The following is a 15,094-nucleotide window of genomic DNA, read 5'->3' on the forward strand; positions in this document are numbered from 1 at the left end:
CTAAAAATATGCAACAATATTGCATGTATATTAAAGCTCTGTTTAAAAACAGCTTAATACGTTTCTGAAAATACAAATTTTTACGTAACATGGTCATTTTTTCTTTTTTTTTTTTGAGTTCATATCACAACTTAATGAGCTAAAGGTGGGTTTCAAATAAAAATATTAATATATAAACATTACCGAAGTGGATTGGTTTTAACTAATTTTATTGGAAACAACAATGGACAGACATCTAAATTATCTATAAAGAATTGAAAAGCTCACTTAAAACTAGCAATTGTAATGGTTTGTTGATAACGGTGGCTTAAGACGAAATTTACAAAACTTTATAAAAATAATACAAATTTATGCAACAGATAATAACAATAGAATCCCTACTAAGTTTAATACTCTCTAGTTATGCGTATCTAAACACGTATATACATACAATACATAATACAAGCATAATACAATCATACACTCGGATAATACTCTTAATTTAACTCCAGCGAAGTAAGTTTAAAAATGGGTTTCTTCCGGACTGTGAACCTTGGTATCTGAGTTTCCTGCGTGACCATGGGATTTCACTCCTCGTTGGCGCTATTCGATCATATTGAATAGTAGACAGGAGAATATCATGCCAAAGATCTAAAAATAAACAAAATACAATTGAGTATTTATTGTATAATAATTTTGCTACCGAAGAAAGGCTTTCACTTACCATCAGTATGGCCACCGCTATGGATGTACCTCCAATAACCGCCGCGTGATCCCTGATGAAGTTGGTCGTCACATAGAGGCATCCCTGGTTGTACAGATTCGTAATGGTCGGGAAGATGGTGCACTCCTTGCGCTGGCCACCGAAAAGCTCCTGGCAACAGGACTCGGGCACTGGTCCGTACCTATTCCAGTCGTGCCACGTATCCACTCCGCAGCACTGTAGTCGCTCCTGGGTCAAATCCCAGGCCTGGGTGATCTCCCTCCTACTTCCGTATAGGGCCATTGTAGATCGCATTTCCTATGGGATATTGGTAAGGGTTAATGTGCCACCCACGTGTTGTTATCGATGGATTTGCCTCACCTGCCGCATGGTCTGCTGAACTCGTTCGCGGAACACGTAACCCAAGACACCGCCAATTAGCATGGTGACGAAAACTAGGGCCACTATTATGAAATACTAAAAATGGGAAACGAGTGGTTAATTTTTTAGCTAAATGGTGTTTGCTTCATAGAAAAGAAGAAACTGACAACTTTTAGAAGATTACATTAAAATGATAATTTATTTAGGTGGTAAATAAATATGTCAATACAGATATGATTACTCCAAAAATGACAAAGTTAATTATTTAATGAAATAACATTTTTGTTTTAATTGTTTGTTGTTTACTTACTGTTAGGAGGAGGCATTTGACTTCTTTTCCAGCACCAACACAACCCAAAAAGGACACCAGGCAAATGATAATCGATGTAACCAGCAGGACGTAGACAGCACCCGAGAAAAGATTCGTACCGAGCAGCTCATTGACGAAACTGCGATCCACCAGAGTCCACAGGGTGAGACAAAATACAATGGCTCCACCCACCTGGAGTAAACACATAATTTAGTATAATTTATTTCTTTAAAAATGTTTCTTTAATTTAAGCTACTAATAGATACTCACGAATATCACAAAGTTGGCTATGAAAAGACTGTACTTAACGAACTGCCCGCAGCAGTCCATTCGCGAACTGAAGCCCATGTCGTCTTCCTTTGAAAGGATAATACATTTCAATTAACCAATTCAATGGAGTAAATAGATTTCACATTGTTTACGTTTGTCTACAGGTGAAGAGCCCCAAAAGGAAATTGATGCGGGGAGAATAATGCAGGGAATTTGGGGTAGGATGATATGCAGAGGTTCTTGATGGCGATACAACTCTATACGGTAAAGACAAATAAGAATAATATCACACTTAGCTTTAATTTAGTTAAAGTACTTAAAACTAAGTATCAATTTGTTATACTTTGTGAGGTCATTCAATCACATCCCTATGTCTTATTATTAAACCAAGTTAATAAACGCTTCATTCCGATTTCAATGTTACTATTTTTGGCCTACTCTCTATTGCAATGTGATGTAATCTCTAGAATGGACTTTTCAACAAGTTTCTTCCGCGTAAGATTCACTCCACTATATGGGCTGGCTATCTATCAATGGTGTTTGGCTTGGCGAGTGGTGCGCATGCGCATGCGCAGCTGTGGTTTCGGCCGACTGTTCGCTGTTTCTAAGCCGGGTCCGAACCGCGAAGCGACCGAAGTACGCTTAACCATGACCCACTTTTTGGGAACTGCGACTGCGCAGCGATGCTGCCAACGCAATGCGCCTAGACAAGCGTTCATTATCGGCGGTGGCTGCCAACGTATTGTGGATTTTGTCAGTTACGGCTCTAAAAACTTACTTACGTCGCATTAGGCCCACTTCAAGGGTTCGCCGAGCCGAATTCCCCCCGTTGAAGTTGTAGCGATCAAAACAAATAAATCAAAGTAATAGCCTGACCGAAAATTTGTCAGCTAATTGTAGTGGTTTACCTACGCGAGTGCCGCCCCAGCTCTGATTCATCTTGGCGCAGTGCGATGTTCTAAATGCTAATTAAAAGTAATTGCAGGCTGAACAGTCGCGTACCCCTCCTCCCAACTAGCTGGTAAACGACATCTCATTTCGAGCATTATTCTTCAAATTCAAATTCGAGTTCGCCAGTTAATTGGCGGGGCTATTAAAAAAATGTTCTCACACTGTCTGAATATTTACTATTTTTCATTCGGCGTTATCATGTTGCGCGAATCGTGCCTGAGATGACAGTAAGTCATCCGAAAGTCGCCATTAATGATGGGGCGTTGGAGGCGGAGCGAATCACTATATCTGCTGCTTGTAAGCTGAGACCAATTAAGTTTATGGTAATTGTTCAGCTGTACGTGCTACACATGGTAATAGATCACTTAAAGCTCGGATTCCAGGTCCTGTCACTCATGGAAAACTTAGAAAATCATCATTAAGTACTATCCACTAAACTTTGAGTTCACTCTTTTATGCTCCTTCCATGCGTTATTATCTATCTATAAGCTTAGGAGTAATAGCTTTACTAAGTCATGTGTAATCTTTATTTGTAGCTGATGTTAGCTTAAAAGTTAGTGAGCAGAATCGGTCGAGGCTATAAATATACAATATATACTATTTGCTTACACTCGAAGCTTGAAAATATAGGAATGGAAATAGGAAAATGATCCTATTTATAAGTATAAAATATATACTATTTGTTTATATTCGAAGCTTGAAAATATAGGAATGGATATAGGAAAAAGGTCCCAATTGAAGGACCTTTGTATGAAACTGTATATATTGTGATTAATTAAAACAAATGAAATATTATCTAATAAGCAAATTCACTTACAAGTTTGCCGTCCCGTAGCACAAACGAAGTTTTCGTTAGGTAACCAATTTTGGCGGTTTTCTTTCTCAGCTTCGTATATGTAAATTGCCTTCAAATTGTTGTTTTGCAAAAACACAAAGCAAAACAAAAGAAACGGCCACTAATTTTAGTTGCACTTGAATGCACAGAAACTTTGGGAGTGGCTATAAAAAAAGAAGGAAATTATTTTAACCCTTTTAATTAACATTTTGGCGGTAAGAAGTAGAAGAGTTTCTGATTTCACTTTTATTTATAAACAACTTTTTGCTGAATACGCGTTCATTCACTTTTTCGGTCGTTTTTAATCACTTGTTTTAGTGTTATGTCCGTTATTATATGACTAAATATTATTGACAAGATTTGTTTGCTTGTTTTTAAAATGTTTCGTTTCTCTTAACTGCTTTGCTTTACTTCATTCAGATCGAAAGAGCTCGCAAACTTTACATACGCATATATCAATTTATGCCATATTCGTTAATATTTGCTCTCGAATTTTTATGAAACTTTTTTTTAATACAGGTTTCTTGCATTTGTTTTGAGCGTCACTCGCAGTTGATAATTGTTATTGAGTTTTTATTCGATTGTTGTTGCTGTTATTGTCAATTGCAGTTCTCCCATGGCAAACAACTTTTTTTTTTGCCGTCTTGCTTTTAACATTTGCTTTTCAAGTTACGTCACGTTGGTCAAGGCAGCATTATCCTTGGCGGAGTTATCACTGTACTATCGGGATATTTCGTGGGGATAAAACAATACGATTCACTTGATGTCTCATGGACCTAAGTCCCGCTGTGGAGCTCGCCTTACAGGGATTGAGTGGATCCGGGGAGCTATGATACTATGGTGTTTTATGTGGTGACTACTATGGTGGTGTGGTGGCGGCGACGACTATACCGCTCGAGAGCTCGCTTGGAACTGGTTGTGGGAACAGTCGGGGCGATCGGTTTTTTATTAGTTTCGCTCACAAAGAGCTCCGTTGTCTGTTTCTGGTCCCCGTCTCTCGCTCTCGAAATTACAACAATTCCGACTTGAGCCCCTGCTTTCGGAGGCTTAGCACTGCAGGTGCGAGGAAGATGGGAGTTACAAACCGCAAATACTTCTGAATGTTTTCGTGCTTCTCTCTTATTTATTCATCTATTTTTCGGCTTCTTTTCACCCCCTTCCCTTTGCGGAGTCGGCATGTGAAAATGCGTTGAGCAAACAAAATATGATCCGTCTTCCACAGCCAGCACCTTTGTTTCATTTCGGGCAATTGCAAAATATAAATATTGATAAGCAAGCGATATTTGATATTTGTTTTAGTTTTCGGTCTGCACATGGCAATGTACGGAACAGTGACTTTGGCGGCAAATAAATATATCCCAATTGGTTACGGTGTTGTTATAACAGTTCAAGTTTAAATACTTTTCGAACACGGATTATTTGTAATGATTGTTTTCTTTCTTAAGTTGGAACATTTGCCTCCATTTGCAACCATATGTATATTCATTATACGAGTATTGAGTTCCTTTTCTCACATTCTAGAATCTTAGTTTTAAAGCATGGAACTTTCTCAAAAATCTTATTTTTATCAGTTGAAACGGGCCGCATCGGTTTAAATGTGATCTGAATTTATCTTATGTACTACGTACATATGAATAAAGAAATATAGAAATTTATTTTAAAATATTAGAAAAGAACTCAAACATTGCCGAGTCTAGCTTTCTTTCTTGATTTCAAGGGCTTAGGGTTTCAAGAGAGCACAAGGACAATATACTTATTATCAGTACTACTACTACTACTAATTCTGTTGGTCGAACTCAATTGCTGCGCCGAAGGACAACCTTTGGCACTTAACAGCTTAATTTTCTTGTTAGTCGAACAAATAGTTTTGGCTGAGTTGAGTAATTTTGTAAGCAATTTCCAAGCTAAGGTCAGAAAGTTGGCTGCCAATAGACGAATAGCTCACCCTCCCTACTTACACTCCACAGCACGGTTGAAAAGCGCTCAAATTGTTGGCTTGTTTAGCACTTTTATGGCTGTGTTAACAACAAACACCCGCCACGTCCCCGTAATCACCATCCAATGTGTTAGTTGCATGGCAAAAATAAAAATAAATCATAAAAAAAAAAGAAAAACAATTACTCTGCCTGTTGATTTTGCATCTTATAAACTCGCTGTGGGAACCTTTTGCGTTTTATAGATGCCATAAAACCCATTTCCACACACTCGTCCACTCGTGTGCCTCGTCATAAAATATTGCTCCGAAATGGAAGTTAGCGACTAGTGCTCAGTTTTTCTTTCTCAAGTGGCTAAGAATCATTAATATTATGGGGAATTCTTAATTTTAAGCCAGTCAATTTCGCCTATGAACATACACTTACTGAGATCCGATTAGTGTGAGCGAGTTGAAAGCCTCGTTGAGCTCGGCGAAGGTGACAAGCGTCAGAAGCGTTAAATTGTGGCACTTTAACTGATTGGAGTGAGTCAAAAATTGGGGAGGCAAGCAAATGAATACTGCTAGTGGAAGATATAATTAAAATGTTAACCGAACTGCGCATACAACTAAGTTAACACAGCAACATGCATACATCATACATCACCAGATGCAAACTAAGGTGAAACATTGAAAAACATTTTCAATATTTTTGATTCTCACATGACTTATCATAGCTGCTATAACTCTACTTACTGATCTCGGTATAAAAGCGATCTCAATCACTCAATAATTTGCATATTCCATTAATAAATTAATGAATCTATGGGAATGTGGTGTGCTCGTGAATAATGCATTGCGAAAGTTGAAAGGTTATCAAGAGTTAATGATACAGAATTTATTTTAGCTTAGAGGAGTATTCCTTTATACTATTTTACAGAAAATTCTGAATTAAAATGAATCGCCATTAACAACATTTTCACGCAAAGTGACCTTCCAAAATTCGAACTTGAGGGCTGGCATTTATTTTGGTGGACAACCGCAAAACGCAACTGAATCCCAGATCTTGACCAACTCAAGTCATGTAGTTTTTCCCAAGCGCTACACAAGTCCAAACAAACTCCAAGTGCATTCTGTGGCCTCGGGCCAAAGTCATTAAATGGCTAATCAGTTGGTACAATTGTATTCCCTTTTGGCCACCGCTTAGGGCATGTTCCACCTCCTCCCACGAAAACACACAGATATTCGGCAAACAAATAGCCAAAATATACATCTGAGTTTAGTCATGTGCCCGCTAATTGGTCGGTGTCAGCTCCAGTGATTGTACGTGGCGATGTGTCAGCCAAATGCTGAATATAATGTCTGCCGGATCAGGTCAGGCATTTCCGACCAATACGACAATCTCATGAATCCTAAGTACATAAATATATGAATCATTTTTTATATAGTATAGTATTTATTTTGCCCAGAAAACGGTTCGACGAAGGTTCTGAGAATGTTTTCGTTTCAAATTTTCAATTTCTAAATATTTACACCAGACTCTCTTCAGAAAGAACATCACGGAATCCGATTTTCCTACTGTTATTACTCTGTTAAATTTCTATCCGAAGAAAAATGAATAGTTAGTTACTTGTGGTAACTTTAAATGCTTATTATATTTTAATCCTTTCCCTTTATGTTCAATATTAATTATGGCTACATGACACTTTTAAGTATCTACATATTAAATTTGTTTTTAAATATTTTGTGGCGGCACCTCTGGTTTAAAAATGTAACAAAACACCGTTCCTGTTCTAAATTCTGTACTAAATAGAATTAGAACATCAAATGCGGGGTACAGGATTTCCGGTATTCAGACTTGGCAGCACTTTGTTCGGAAATAAAATACATTCGATAGTGACTTTGTTGAGAAACCCTAAAGGTAGGCTTCATAAATGTACTAGAAGTTCGAATCCGACCCGCTTAAAATCCACACCAAAATAAATACAACAAATTCAATTAAATGTTTATGTACAGTTTATACATCTCCATACATATCAACCTTACGGACTAATTGTGTGTGTTTGAATTGTTCATTTTGGTACAAATTGCACTAAATCAATGCACTTCATTGATCGATTGAAGTTCTTCGGTTGCCTGACTGGTGGGCTGTGTATGCTTTAAGTACAAAAATCAATATTTTGGAGGCACTTAAACAAACTTAGCCTATTCTGCTTGATTGTAGACGGCGACATTGTTTCTATTCAGTTTAAAATAGACTTTAGCAACTAGGAAGGGGTTTTGATGCTACGATTCACAAGCTATCACTTGGACATATCACAAAACGTGGTTTGGCTCTCTGCCCCAGTTAACTGGGGTGTCTGGAGCAGGGTTACCCTCTCACGCTGTTCGACAGGCATTGGCATATTCCACACAATCGTGCAGGGTGGGGAAGATCTCAAAAGGTCCTTCGCTGAGGGCCATACTATGCACCAGGGTATCGTACACCCGATCTACGGGACTAGCCAACAACAAACGAGCTCCTCGCACCTTCAGCTCCTTGCTGATATCCGTCAGGGTGCGACATCCCGCCACATCAATGTGTCCGAGCATGGAGAAATCCAGGACGAGCACCTTGAACGCACCTGACGTCTCTTCTAACTTGCCATTGATTGCCTTTCCTCCGTTCTGCGATACTGGGGAATAACTCGATTTGCTGCCCTTGCTCGGACTATTGCTATTGCTGCTGCTGACTTTCGTTGGAGGAATCTTGTCCAGGCCCACGGCCTCGTACAGAGCACGCCGGAAGAACAGGCTGGTGGCAAAGTTTAGCGATCCACTGTAGCGGAAGATGCGGACTTCGGGAACCTGCATGGCGTTTCGGTGCTGGTTGAGATCCATATAGATGCCTGGGGCCTCTGGCATATAGCCCAAAAGGCAGGAGTACGGCTTCAGTCCCTTTATATACAGAGCCAACAAGGAGATGCAGATGCCAATCAAAAGACTGCAAAAGAATGATAAACATATTATTGTTGGTTTCAAGTGGAAAATTCAAAATTAAATATCAAACACACCCAATATCAATATCGATGATAACGACGCAGAGGAAGGTAGATATCCATGTGAACATTTCCAACTTGCCCTGCTTGGAGAACTTTTTCAATTCCTTGGCCTGCATAAACATCGGCTTCAGTGCCACTATAATCACGCCAGCCAGAACGCACTGAATAAATAGGAATGAACGAATAAATAAAAGTTGAACAATAATTATGCAAAGTATAAGACTCACCCTTGGCAAACTGCTGAAAAAGGGGCCGATCCACATGAGGGTGACCACCACCAGCGAAGCGGAGACCAATGAAGCTATCTGTGAAACACCACCAGTCTGGTCCTGGATGACCGATCTTGACAGAGAGCACGCCATGGGAATGCAGGAGAAGCAGCCGCCAACCATGTTTCCAATGCCCATCGCGAACAGCTCCTGATTTGGCCTGACCTCATACCCGTGTTTCTTAGCGAACGTGAGGCCCATGGACATGATTATGGAGTAGGTGACGATAGCAATGGCAATTGAATCCACGGCCACCTTTGGTACAAGATCCAAGCGTGGCAGAACGGGCTCCGGTAAGCCACTAGGTATTTTTCCCACTGGATTTACGTTGTAATCGACATACAGGTTGAACCATTTGGAGATCAATGTGCCACCGATCACCATGATCAGCTCCGCTGGTAGGGGAAAGCGGCATTTTTTACTCAGTCGCGGCTTTAAGATCTCATTGCAGATCATCATGAACGCAATCACAGCCATACAAAAGCCAAAGTTCACAAGATTCGTTTGTGGCACTCCCTTGATCACGTCGATAACTGTGTATATGATCTTGAATGCACCTTTGTGACGCGGTACTGAGATGCCCAGCACATCCTTTAGCTGGGCGGTAACCACGTGACACGCTGCAGCAGTGGTGAATCCATTCACCAGAGGTTCGCTCAAAAGGGATGACAGGGTTCCCAGTCTTAGAAAAGCCATTAGAAGCTGAGGAAGAATTAAATATTAATTTGCTAGGCAAACCTCTTTAAAAGACAACTTACGTTTACAATTCCCACGGTGAGTGCCAAAGAGGTCGCCACCTCTATTTTAGTAATGGGATCCGCATTTAGAGTAGAATTTAAAAGCTGAAAAGGTGATAAAGTGGTTGAGGAGACAGAATCCGCAACCGCTGAGGAATTTAATAGCAGGAGTGGGGATGCAGTCGCTGTTCCATTCGATTGCAAACCGAAGGCATCAACAGGCAATAAATGATGGTGGTCATCTACGTTGGCATACGTATCCACCACCTTTGCCGTCATCATGCTGGCCACCGCAAAGGTGCCGATGGAGATATGCTTCGAGGTCCCCAGGAACATGTAGGCCAGCACCGGAAACACGGCCATATAGAGACCATTTCCAGCCGAAACTCCCGCCAAAATGCCATAAGCCATGCCGTGAGGTATGTTCATGATGGCGACGGTGAAGCCGGCGATTATATCGCCAGGAAGATCTCTCCTGGGTGAATACTGGGGTAGCCATTGCAGAATGGGAATCACGCCGGTGAAGAGTGCAAAGAAGTTCCAGCTCTGCCAGCAGTTTCGCAGCGAGGAGGGTATGCTCTTGTCCCTGGCCGCATATCCTGTTTGCTTTATCACCACCTCATGGGTCAACACATCCCGGTGAATGCTGTATTTTGGCTGGATCTTTGGCTTGCTTGGTACACTGCCACCGTTTCCATTTGAATTGTTATTGTTCAGTGGCTTGGTTCTGCAATAAGGAAGGATGTAAGTATCTCTAAAAGCGAACAAAATATCACTTTTATATTACTCACTCTGGACTCTCTTTATCACTAGGCATTTTGGCTATATCTTCCACTACTTCTATGTCTTTTGGGTTCCTCCCGCGTTCCACATTGGTGTCTGTAAAGGGATGAATGCGTAGGTCGCGTTGGAATTGCAACTGCCTGAAGCGTGAAACTGGGCAACTTGGATTCGGATAAGCGTCTTTGGGTCTCTTGGGTATTGTTCCAGTGGCTTTGTTTGATGAAACCTCTTCGGTATATCCAATTGGTACTAATAGGGTACCAGATTCGTTTTTGATATGTGAATCTTGGAAATTGTTGTCTATTGGTAAGTAGCGTCGTCTTTTCTGGCGATCGTGTAAGTCTTTTAATCGCTTCCAAGCTCCTTTGGGCAGGGTTTGAAGATGGTGTTTCGGTTTCTGAAAAGAAGAATGATAGAATTTTTAGTATGCCAAAAATTCGAATCCAGATTGTTAATAGACCTTATAATTATGTGCTTCATATGAAGTTTAACAAAATCAATTTCTTTCAGGCAGTGCAATGTCCGTTTTAAAAGGAAAGAAACTTTGTGAAGTACGTTTGTGGAATAAATCAACTTGTATTTTTCAATTCATCTTATCTGAGAGCAATTACTTTCTTAGAGCTTCTAAAGATCTTTAAGTACTTGTCTTAATTTGTTTTCTTATCACCATTGATACTTTCAAGAAAAGAGATAGGAAACGGAAAATTTTTCGGCAATCCACTTGTAGCTTATTATCTTAAACACTGAATCGCGTATTTTGCAACACCTGTTAGATAACATCGACCAACCGCATCCGATTATCATCACTTTCGATCACAGAACAACGGGCTCCCAAGCTACTAACCTTAACAAACTCGACACACGACTGAGGCATCTATCATCATCGTACGATAATTTATAATAATATCCCCGAATTCGTGGACATTTTTGGATACAATGAATCGTGATTTCGTACCAAATGCTAATTGGTTTAATGATTTGATCAACATTTGTTCTCTGGGTGACCGAAAGTTTTTGTCAAAATCAGTTGAATTCCCTGAAGAAGTTTTCGCTATCGGCCATTATTACGCATACGCAACGTTGACAAGTGCCCACCGTTGACGTATTTCCTAGAGATGTTCATCATCAATTACAGTCTGGCGAAAGCCACTTGCTAAGTGCTCAATAAAGTAACATACACCTGTGATAAAGGGGATAACAGTAGAGGGCATTTTACTCGTTTTGTCATTCGTTCCATTGGCTCAAACCATAATCACCTATAATAATCGGTTCATGGTAGATAACTTTTATGACCAACGTCTAAGCTAGAACCAACAAATATCAGTTGGAGGTAAACCCTCCTGACGAGCAAATGGGGGACTTAATGAAATAACTATAAAGCTGTAAGCAAACTCGGTTACAAAAAGTTGGATTGTACTAGGTTGTTAAGGTATTTACTCAATTTGAATATATATTTTTATATTATGTAGTCGTAATGGTTAATGAAATACATTACAATAAAATATCATTTAATAATAGAATCAAAACGAAAGAACAATTAACCAGTACAAATGAAGTGTTGCAATAGCACACCCGCTATTACTTATAATTCCACTCTTTAAAGCCCCGTTGCCAACTGACACAATTCCTGCTAAGTGACCACAAAAAGGCACTCCATAAACCAAAGTAAACAACTTCATAAACCGGATCTACAAAGTGGCAGCCAGATATAACAACAAATACGACAAAAAATATATTTTGAAAGCTGTGTTCGGCAACGCCACTTGCATCACAGATATAATACTTCCCCAGTTTTTCAGCTGCGATCTGCTGAAAAACCTTGCCGCCAATGTCAAGTTCAACGATTTGTAAGGTGATTGAAAAACCAAAAGTATCGCCAGTTATATGCTAAGTATCTGGAATCGATCAGTGGATCAAAAGATCACTGGCCTACCGAGATCAACTGACTCAATTGCATTTGCATTTTAAATTAAGGCATGTGAATTGAGTCTCACACAGATTATACTCTTAAAAATAAACCAACTCATTCGCCATCTACCAGACTTTCTTTATAAATGTATATATGCTTAAACAATATAATGAAAAAAGGTATTATTTTTATTGTGGATTTTGTTACGGTTTGATTTAGCAAAATCAGTTTATGTTCCACAACTTGAATTGCCAAAATCGGCGGTAATTGTTTATTTCTCTCTCTTTTCGCTCGATTTTCGAAAGTAATGACTAACACGTTTATTCCCATAAAAACGAGCTTATTATATATAGAACAAACACCTACAATCCGGTTTAATTGTGATGCCCCTGGTTCATTGTTGTACTGCCGGCAATGGCGAGGGACCTCATTAGTTCTACCAACGAAGCGTTTACTGTGGAAACAGTGTGCAAAAAAACGGGATTCCACAATTGGCCCAATCCAAATGGCTTATGCAATGGGCCCAAACGCACATGACCACAGCGAGATTAGCTCAAAAGGGAGCCGAAGGGGAAGGAAGATGTCTTATATATAGATATAAACATATATAACTGGAATAGTGTAGTAAATACAAGCGCCTGGGCAAAATCGCTGCTGAATTCTTATCGAAAGTGTCCACTCGGCTTATCAGCAAAACACGAGCTTCCATCAGCCTCGGTAATCAATGTTTTAACCTCGGCACAGTCACAAAAACCCCTATTCAGCCGACTAAAACATGTGTGGTCATTAATAAAAAGTTTCTAAATATTAACTTTTAATCGGAAAACAATTGAATATGTTGCGGTGCGCAATATTGAGTTGTACATACATATAAGGTTATATACAGACGGTATATTCAAGCTTAATTTGTCAACCGTTTTAATTTTAAGTCTGTTTTGAAGAAATGACAGTTGTTAAAACTGGATTTAAGCATTTCACATTTTTTAAGTAAGACCTCAGTGTTGGCTTTTAAAGCTTTTCGTTTCCAAGTTACGAAAGGTCGAGTTCAAAATTAATTGAAAATACTCATACTACTGCAGCTGAAAGTGCTTAACTCGTTATGTTTTGCTATATAAATTCAGGGGGATTCCAGCACACAGGTGCTTGTCGATATATTGACCCGCGTCTTATCAGCAACTAATGGCCATGAAATAGTTACAGTTTGCTTTATCGATCCCACTTTTGTAGGCACCATATGCATTGCGTTTGATATCAAAATATTGATTGCGTAAGTGGGCAAAGCGAATGTCACAGATAACGCAGACAATTTTGAAAGGAACTTAGGGTAATAAAATCGGTGGATCGGAGATACGTACTTCAATCATGTTGATTGATCCGTCGTGACTTTTGCTGACGCACTTGCAGCGACTTCTTTGTTCTGGGTAATGGAGAAAACTGAGGCAAATACTAAGATTCGGATCAGATTCCGGGGTCTCCGTTTTCCACATTCAGCTGATGCTGTCTACTTAATGTGATAAAACTGACGTTGAAGTACATAAACGAGCATTTCTTGGCAAAATATTTGCCTGGGATTTGGAGAAAATTTACGGAGCACGCGAGCTTTAGTATTACCTTTATTTTTTATAGAAATAATATAAAAGGTAAGCACTGGTTTATGAACTCAGTCTTTATTTATAGAAAGATGGTAGCGTACTAAATAATCGTGGCAATATTTACCCATGTACATATGTATATAGCAAGTGATTTGCCTGATTCATTCAGCCAAAAAATTATGTTTGTCCAACAAAATATTTCACAAGTAAAAAAGTGAGTCACTTTCATTAAGCCCAAAATAAATTGATAGAAAGCGTAGACATGCGCTGTTATTTTATCATGTTCATCATAAAACAATTTGACATTTAGTGACCCCTTTTGTATACATTTTGATAACTCTTTGGAATTTAAGGTCACCGATAAAATAACAAGCAACATATAAAAAGCAAAATAAACTCCTTATGTAAATGACTTACGGTTTGTTTTAGTTACGAGAACTCTTTGCATTGAAGGTAAGAATTTTTTTAAATTTTTAAATATTCAATTTGACGCCTTACTTATGAGTAAAGCAATTGACTTGCGAAAGTTGAACTTCATATTTAAGATTCTTGTTCAAATATATATAATATCAAAAAATATATTAGCAGTAATTCTCTGTGTAATATACCAGTAAAGTCAGAGCTCCATACGCTTTAAACTGGTTGCCTTTGGGGTTGGATATTGAACTATATAGGGCATTTATGCATGTGCCGCGCCCTTATCGCCAGATTAACCCTTGCTGGCGGAGTCCAGTTCCAGTTTCATCATCGATTTGACCACAGAACTGCAAACAATGAGTGCTACACATTTCCCTTGATTATGTTTAGCTTCCGTTGGATATGAATTGCATTCATGTTCATCGTTTGGACTTTGAGTTTCCCTTGTTTAGCTTCTGTAGAAGTGCTGGTGCGGCAGTTGGCAGATTTTTTATATGTCTTTGTTTAGATTTCGATTGTGCGGCATTTATTTATTTCTGTGTGGCGGAGGGAGGGGGGAGTAGGGGAAGAATTGGGGCTGCAACATTTTCAATTTTCCCTACTGTGCGCACGCACGAACTTCGGACAACGCAGTGGAAACAAACCAAATGAAATCAATTGAAACATCGTTGATTGATCAAAAATGATGAGATAACTCGGTGCTGTAATATTTATTTCCAGAATGAATTTATTAAAAATACAGAGATTTTTAAAACACATTAGTTGTGAAAATAAATAATATGCTTAAACATCTCATTCATATATAAGCTTCTGTGTGCGCGTATACTTCCGCAAATGCAAGTTAAATATAGGCACGCGATATGTGATATTTCCCGGCACAATATGAGTGCTATCATTAATCCCTCAGTTTCCCTATTTATTACTATAGATTCTTATTGCAGTTATTGTGTGCTATTAGCGGCGAAAACTTCAATCCTAAATCCAAAACAGGTGGTTTTAATCTTG

The 15,094-nt window shown here is 39.1% G+C and overlaps 2 protein-coding genes across 3 annotated transcripts; both read right to left on the reverse strand.

Annotated features, from left to right (window-relative positions):
- Positions 1 to 192: 192 nt before the first annotated feature.
- On the reverse strand, positions 193 to 4,354 carry LOC117141264 (CD151 antigen). 2 transcript variants are annotated; one of them, XM_033304633.1, is made up of 8 exons: positions 4,234 to 4,354; positions 3,412 to 3,593; positions 1,796 to 1,900; positions 1,644 to 1,730; positions 1,374 to 1,565; positions 1,064 to 1,159; positions 704 to 1,000; positions 193 to 630 (listed from the first exon to the last, which is right to left on the reverse strand). In XM_033304633.1, exons 4-8 carry the CDS (start codon positions 1,719 to 1,721, stop codon positions 583 to 585), a joined length of 711 nt encoding a protein of 236 aa, XP_033160524.1. In that variant the 5' UTR covers positions 1,722 to 1,730; positions 1,796 to 1,900; positions 3,412 to 3,593; positions 4,234 to 4,354; the 3' UTR covers positions 193 to 582. The 2 variants fall into 2 exon arrangements, with proteins under 2 accessions (XP_033160524.1, XP_033160525.1); XM_033304634.1 differs by lacking the exon at positions 1,796 to 1,900.
- A 2,985-nt stretch (positions 4,355 to 7,339) lies between these two features.
- Positions 7,340 to 14,305, reverse strand: LOC117140602 (solute carrier family 26 member 10). Its single transcript, XM_033303613.1, has 6 exons — positions 14,281 to 14,305; positions 10,180 to 10,568; positions 9,410 to 10,115; positions 8,610 to 9,353; positions 8,395 to 8,543; positions 7,340 to 8,324 (listed from the first exon to the last, which is right to left on the reverse strand). Exons 2-6 carry the CDS (start codon positions 10,203 to 10,205, stop codon positions 7,721 to 7,723), a joined length of 2,229 nt encoding a protein of 742 aa, XP_033159504.1. The 5' UTR covers positions 10,206 to 10,568; positions 14,281 to 14,305; the 3' UTR covers positions 7,340 to 7,720.
- Positions 14,306 to 15,094: the final 789 nt, after the last annotated feature.

Source organism: Drosophila mauritiana, chromosome 3L, assembly GCF_004382145.1.
Source record: "Drosophila mauritiana strain mau12 chromosome 3L, ASM438214v1, whole genome shotgun sequence".
NCBI classification, from domain to species: Eukaryota; Metazoa; Arthropoda; class Insecta; order Diptera; family Drosophilidae; genus Drosophila; species Drosophila mauritiana.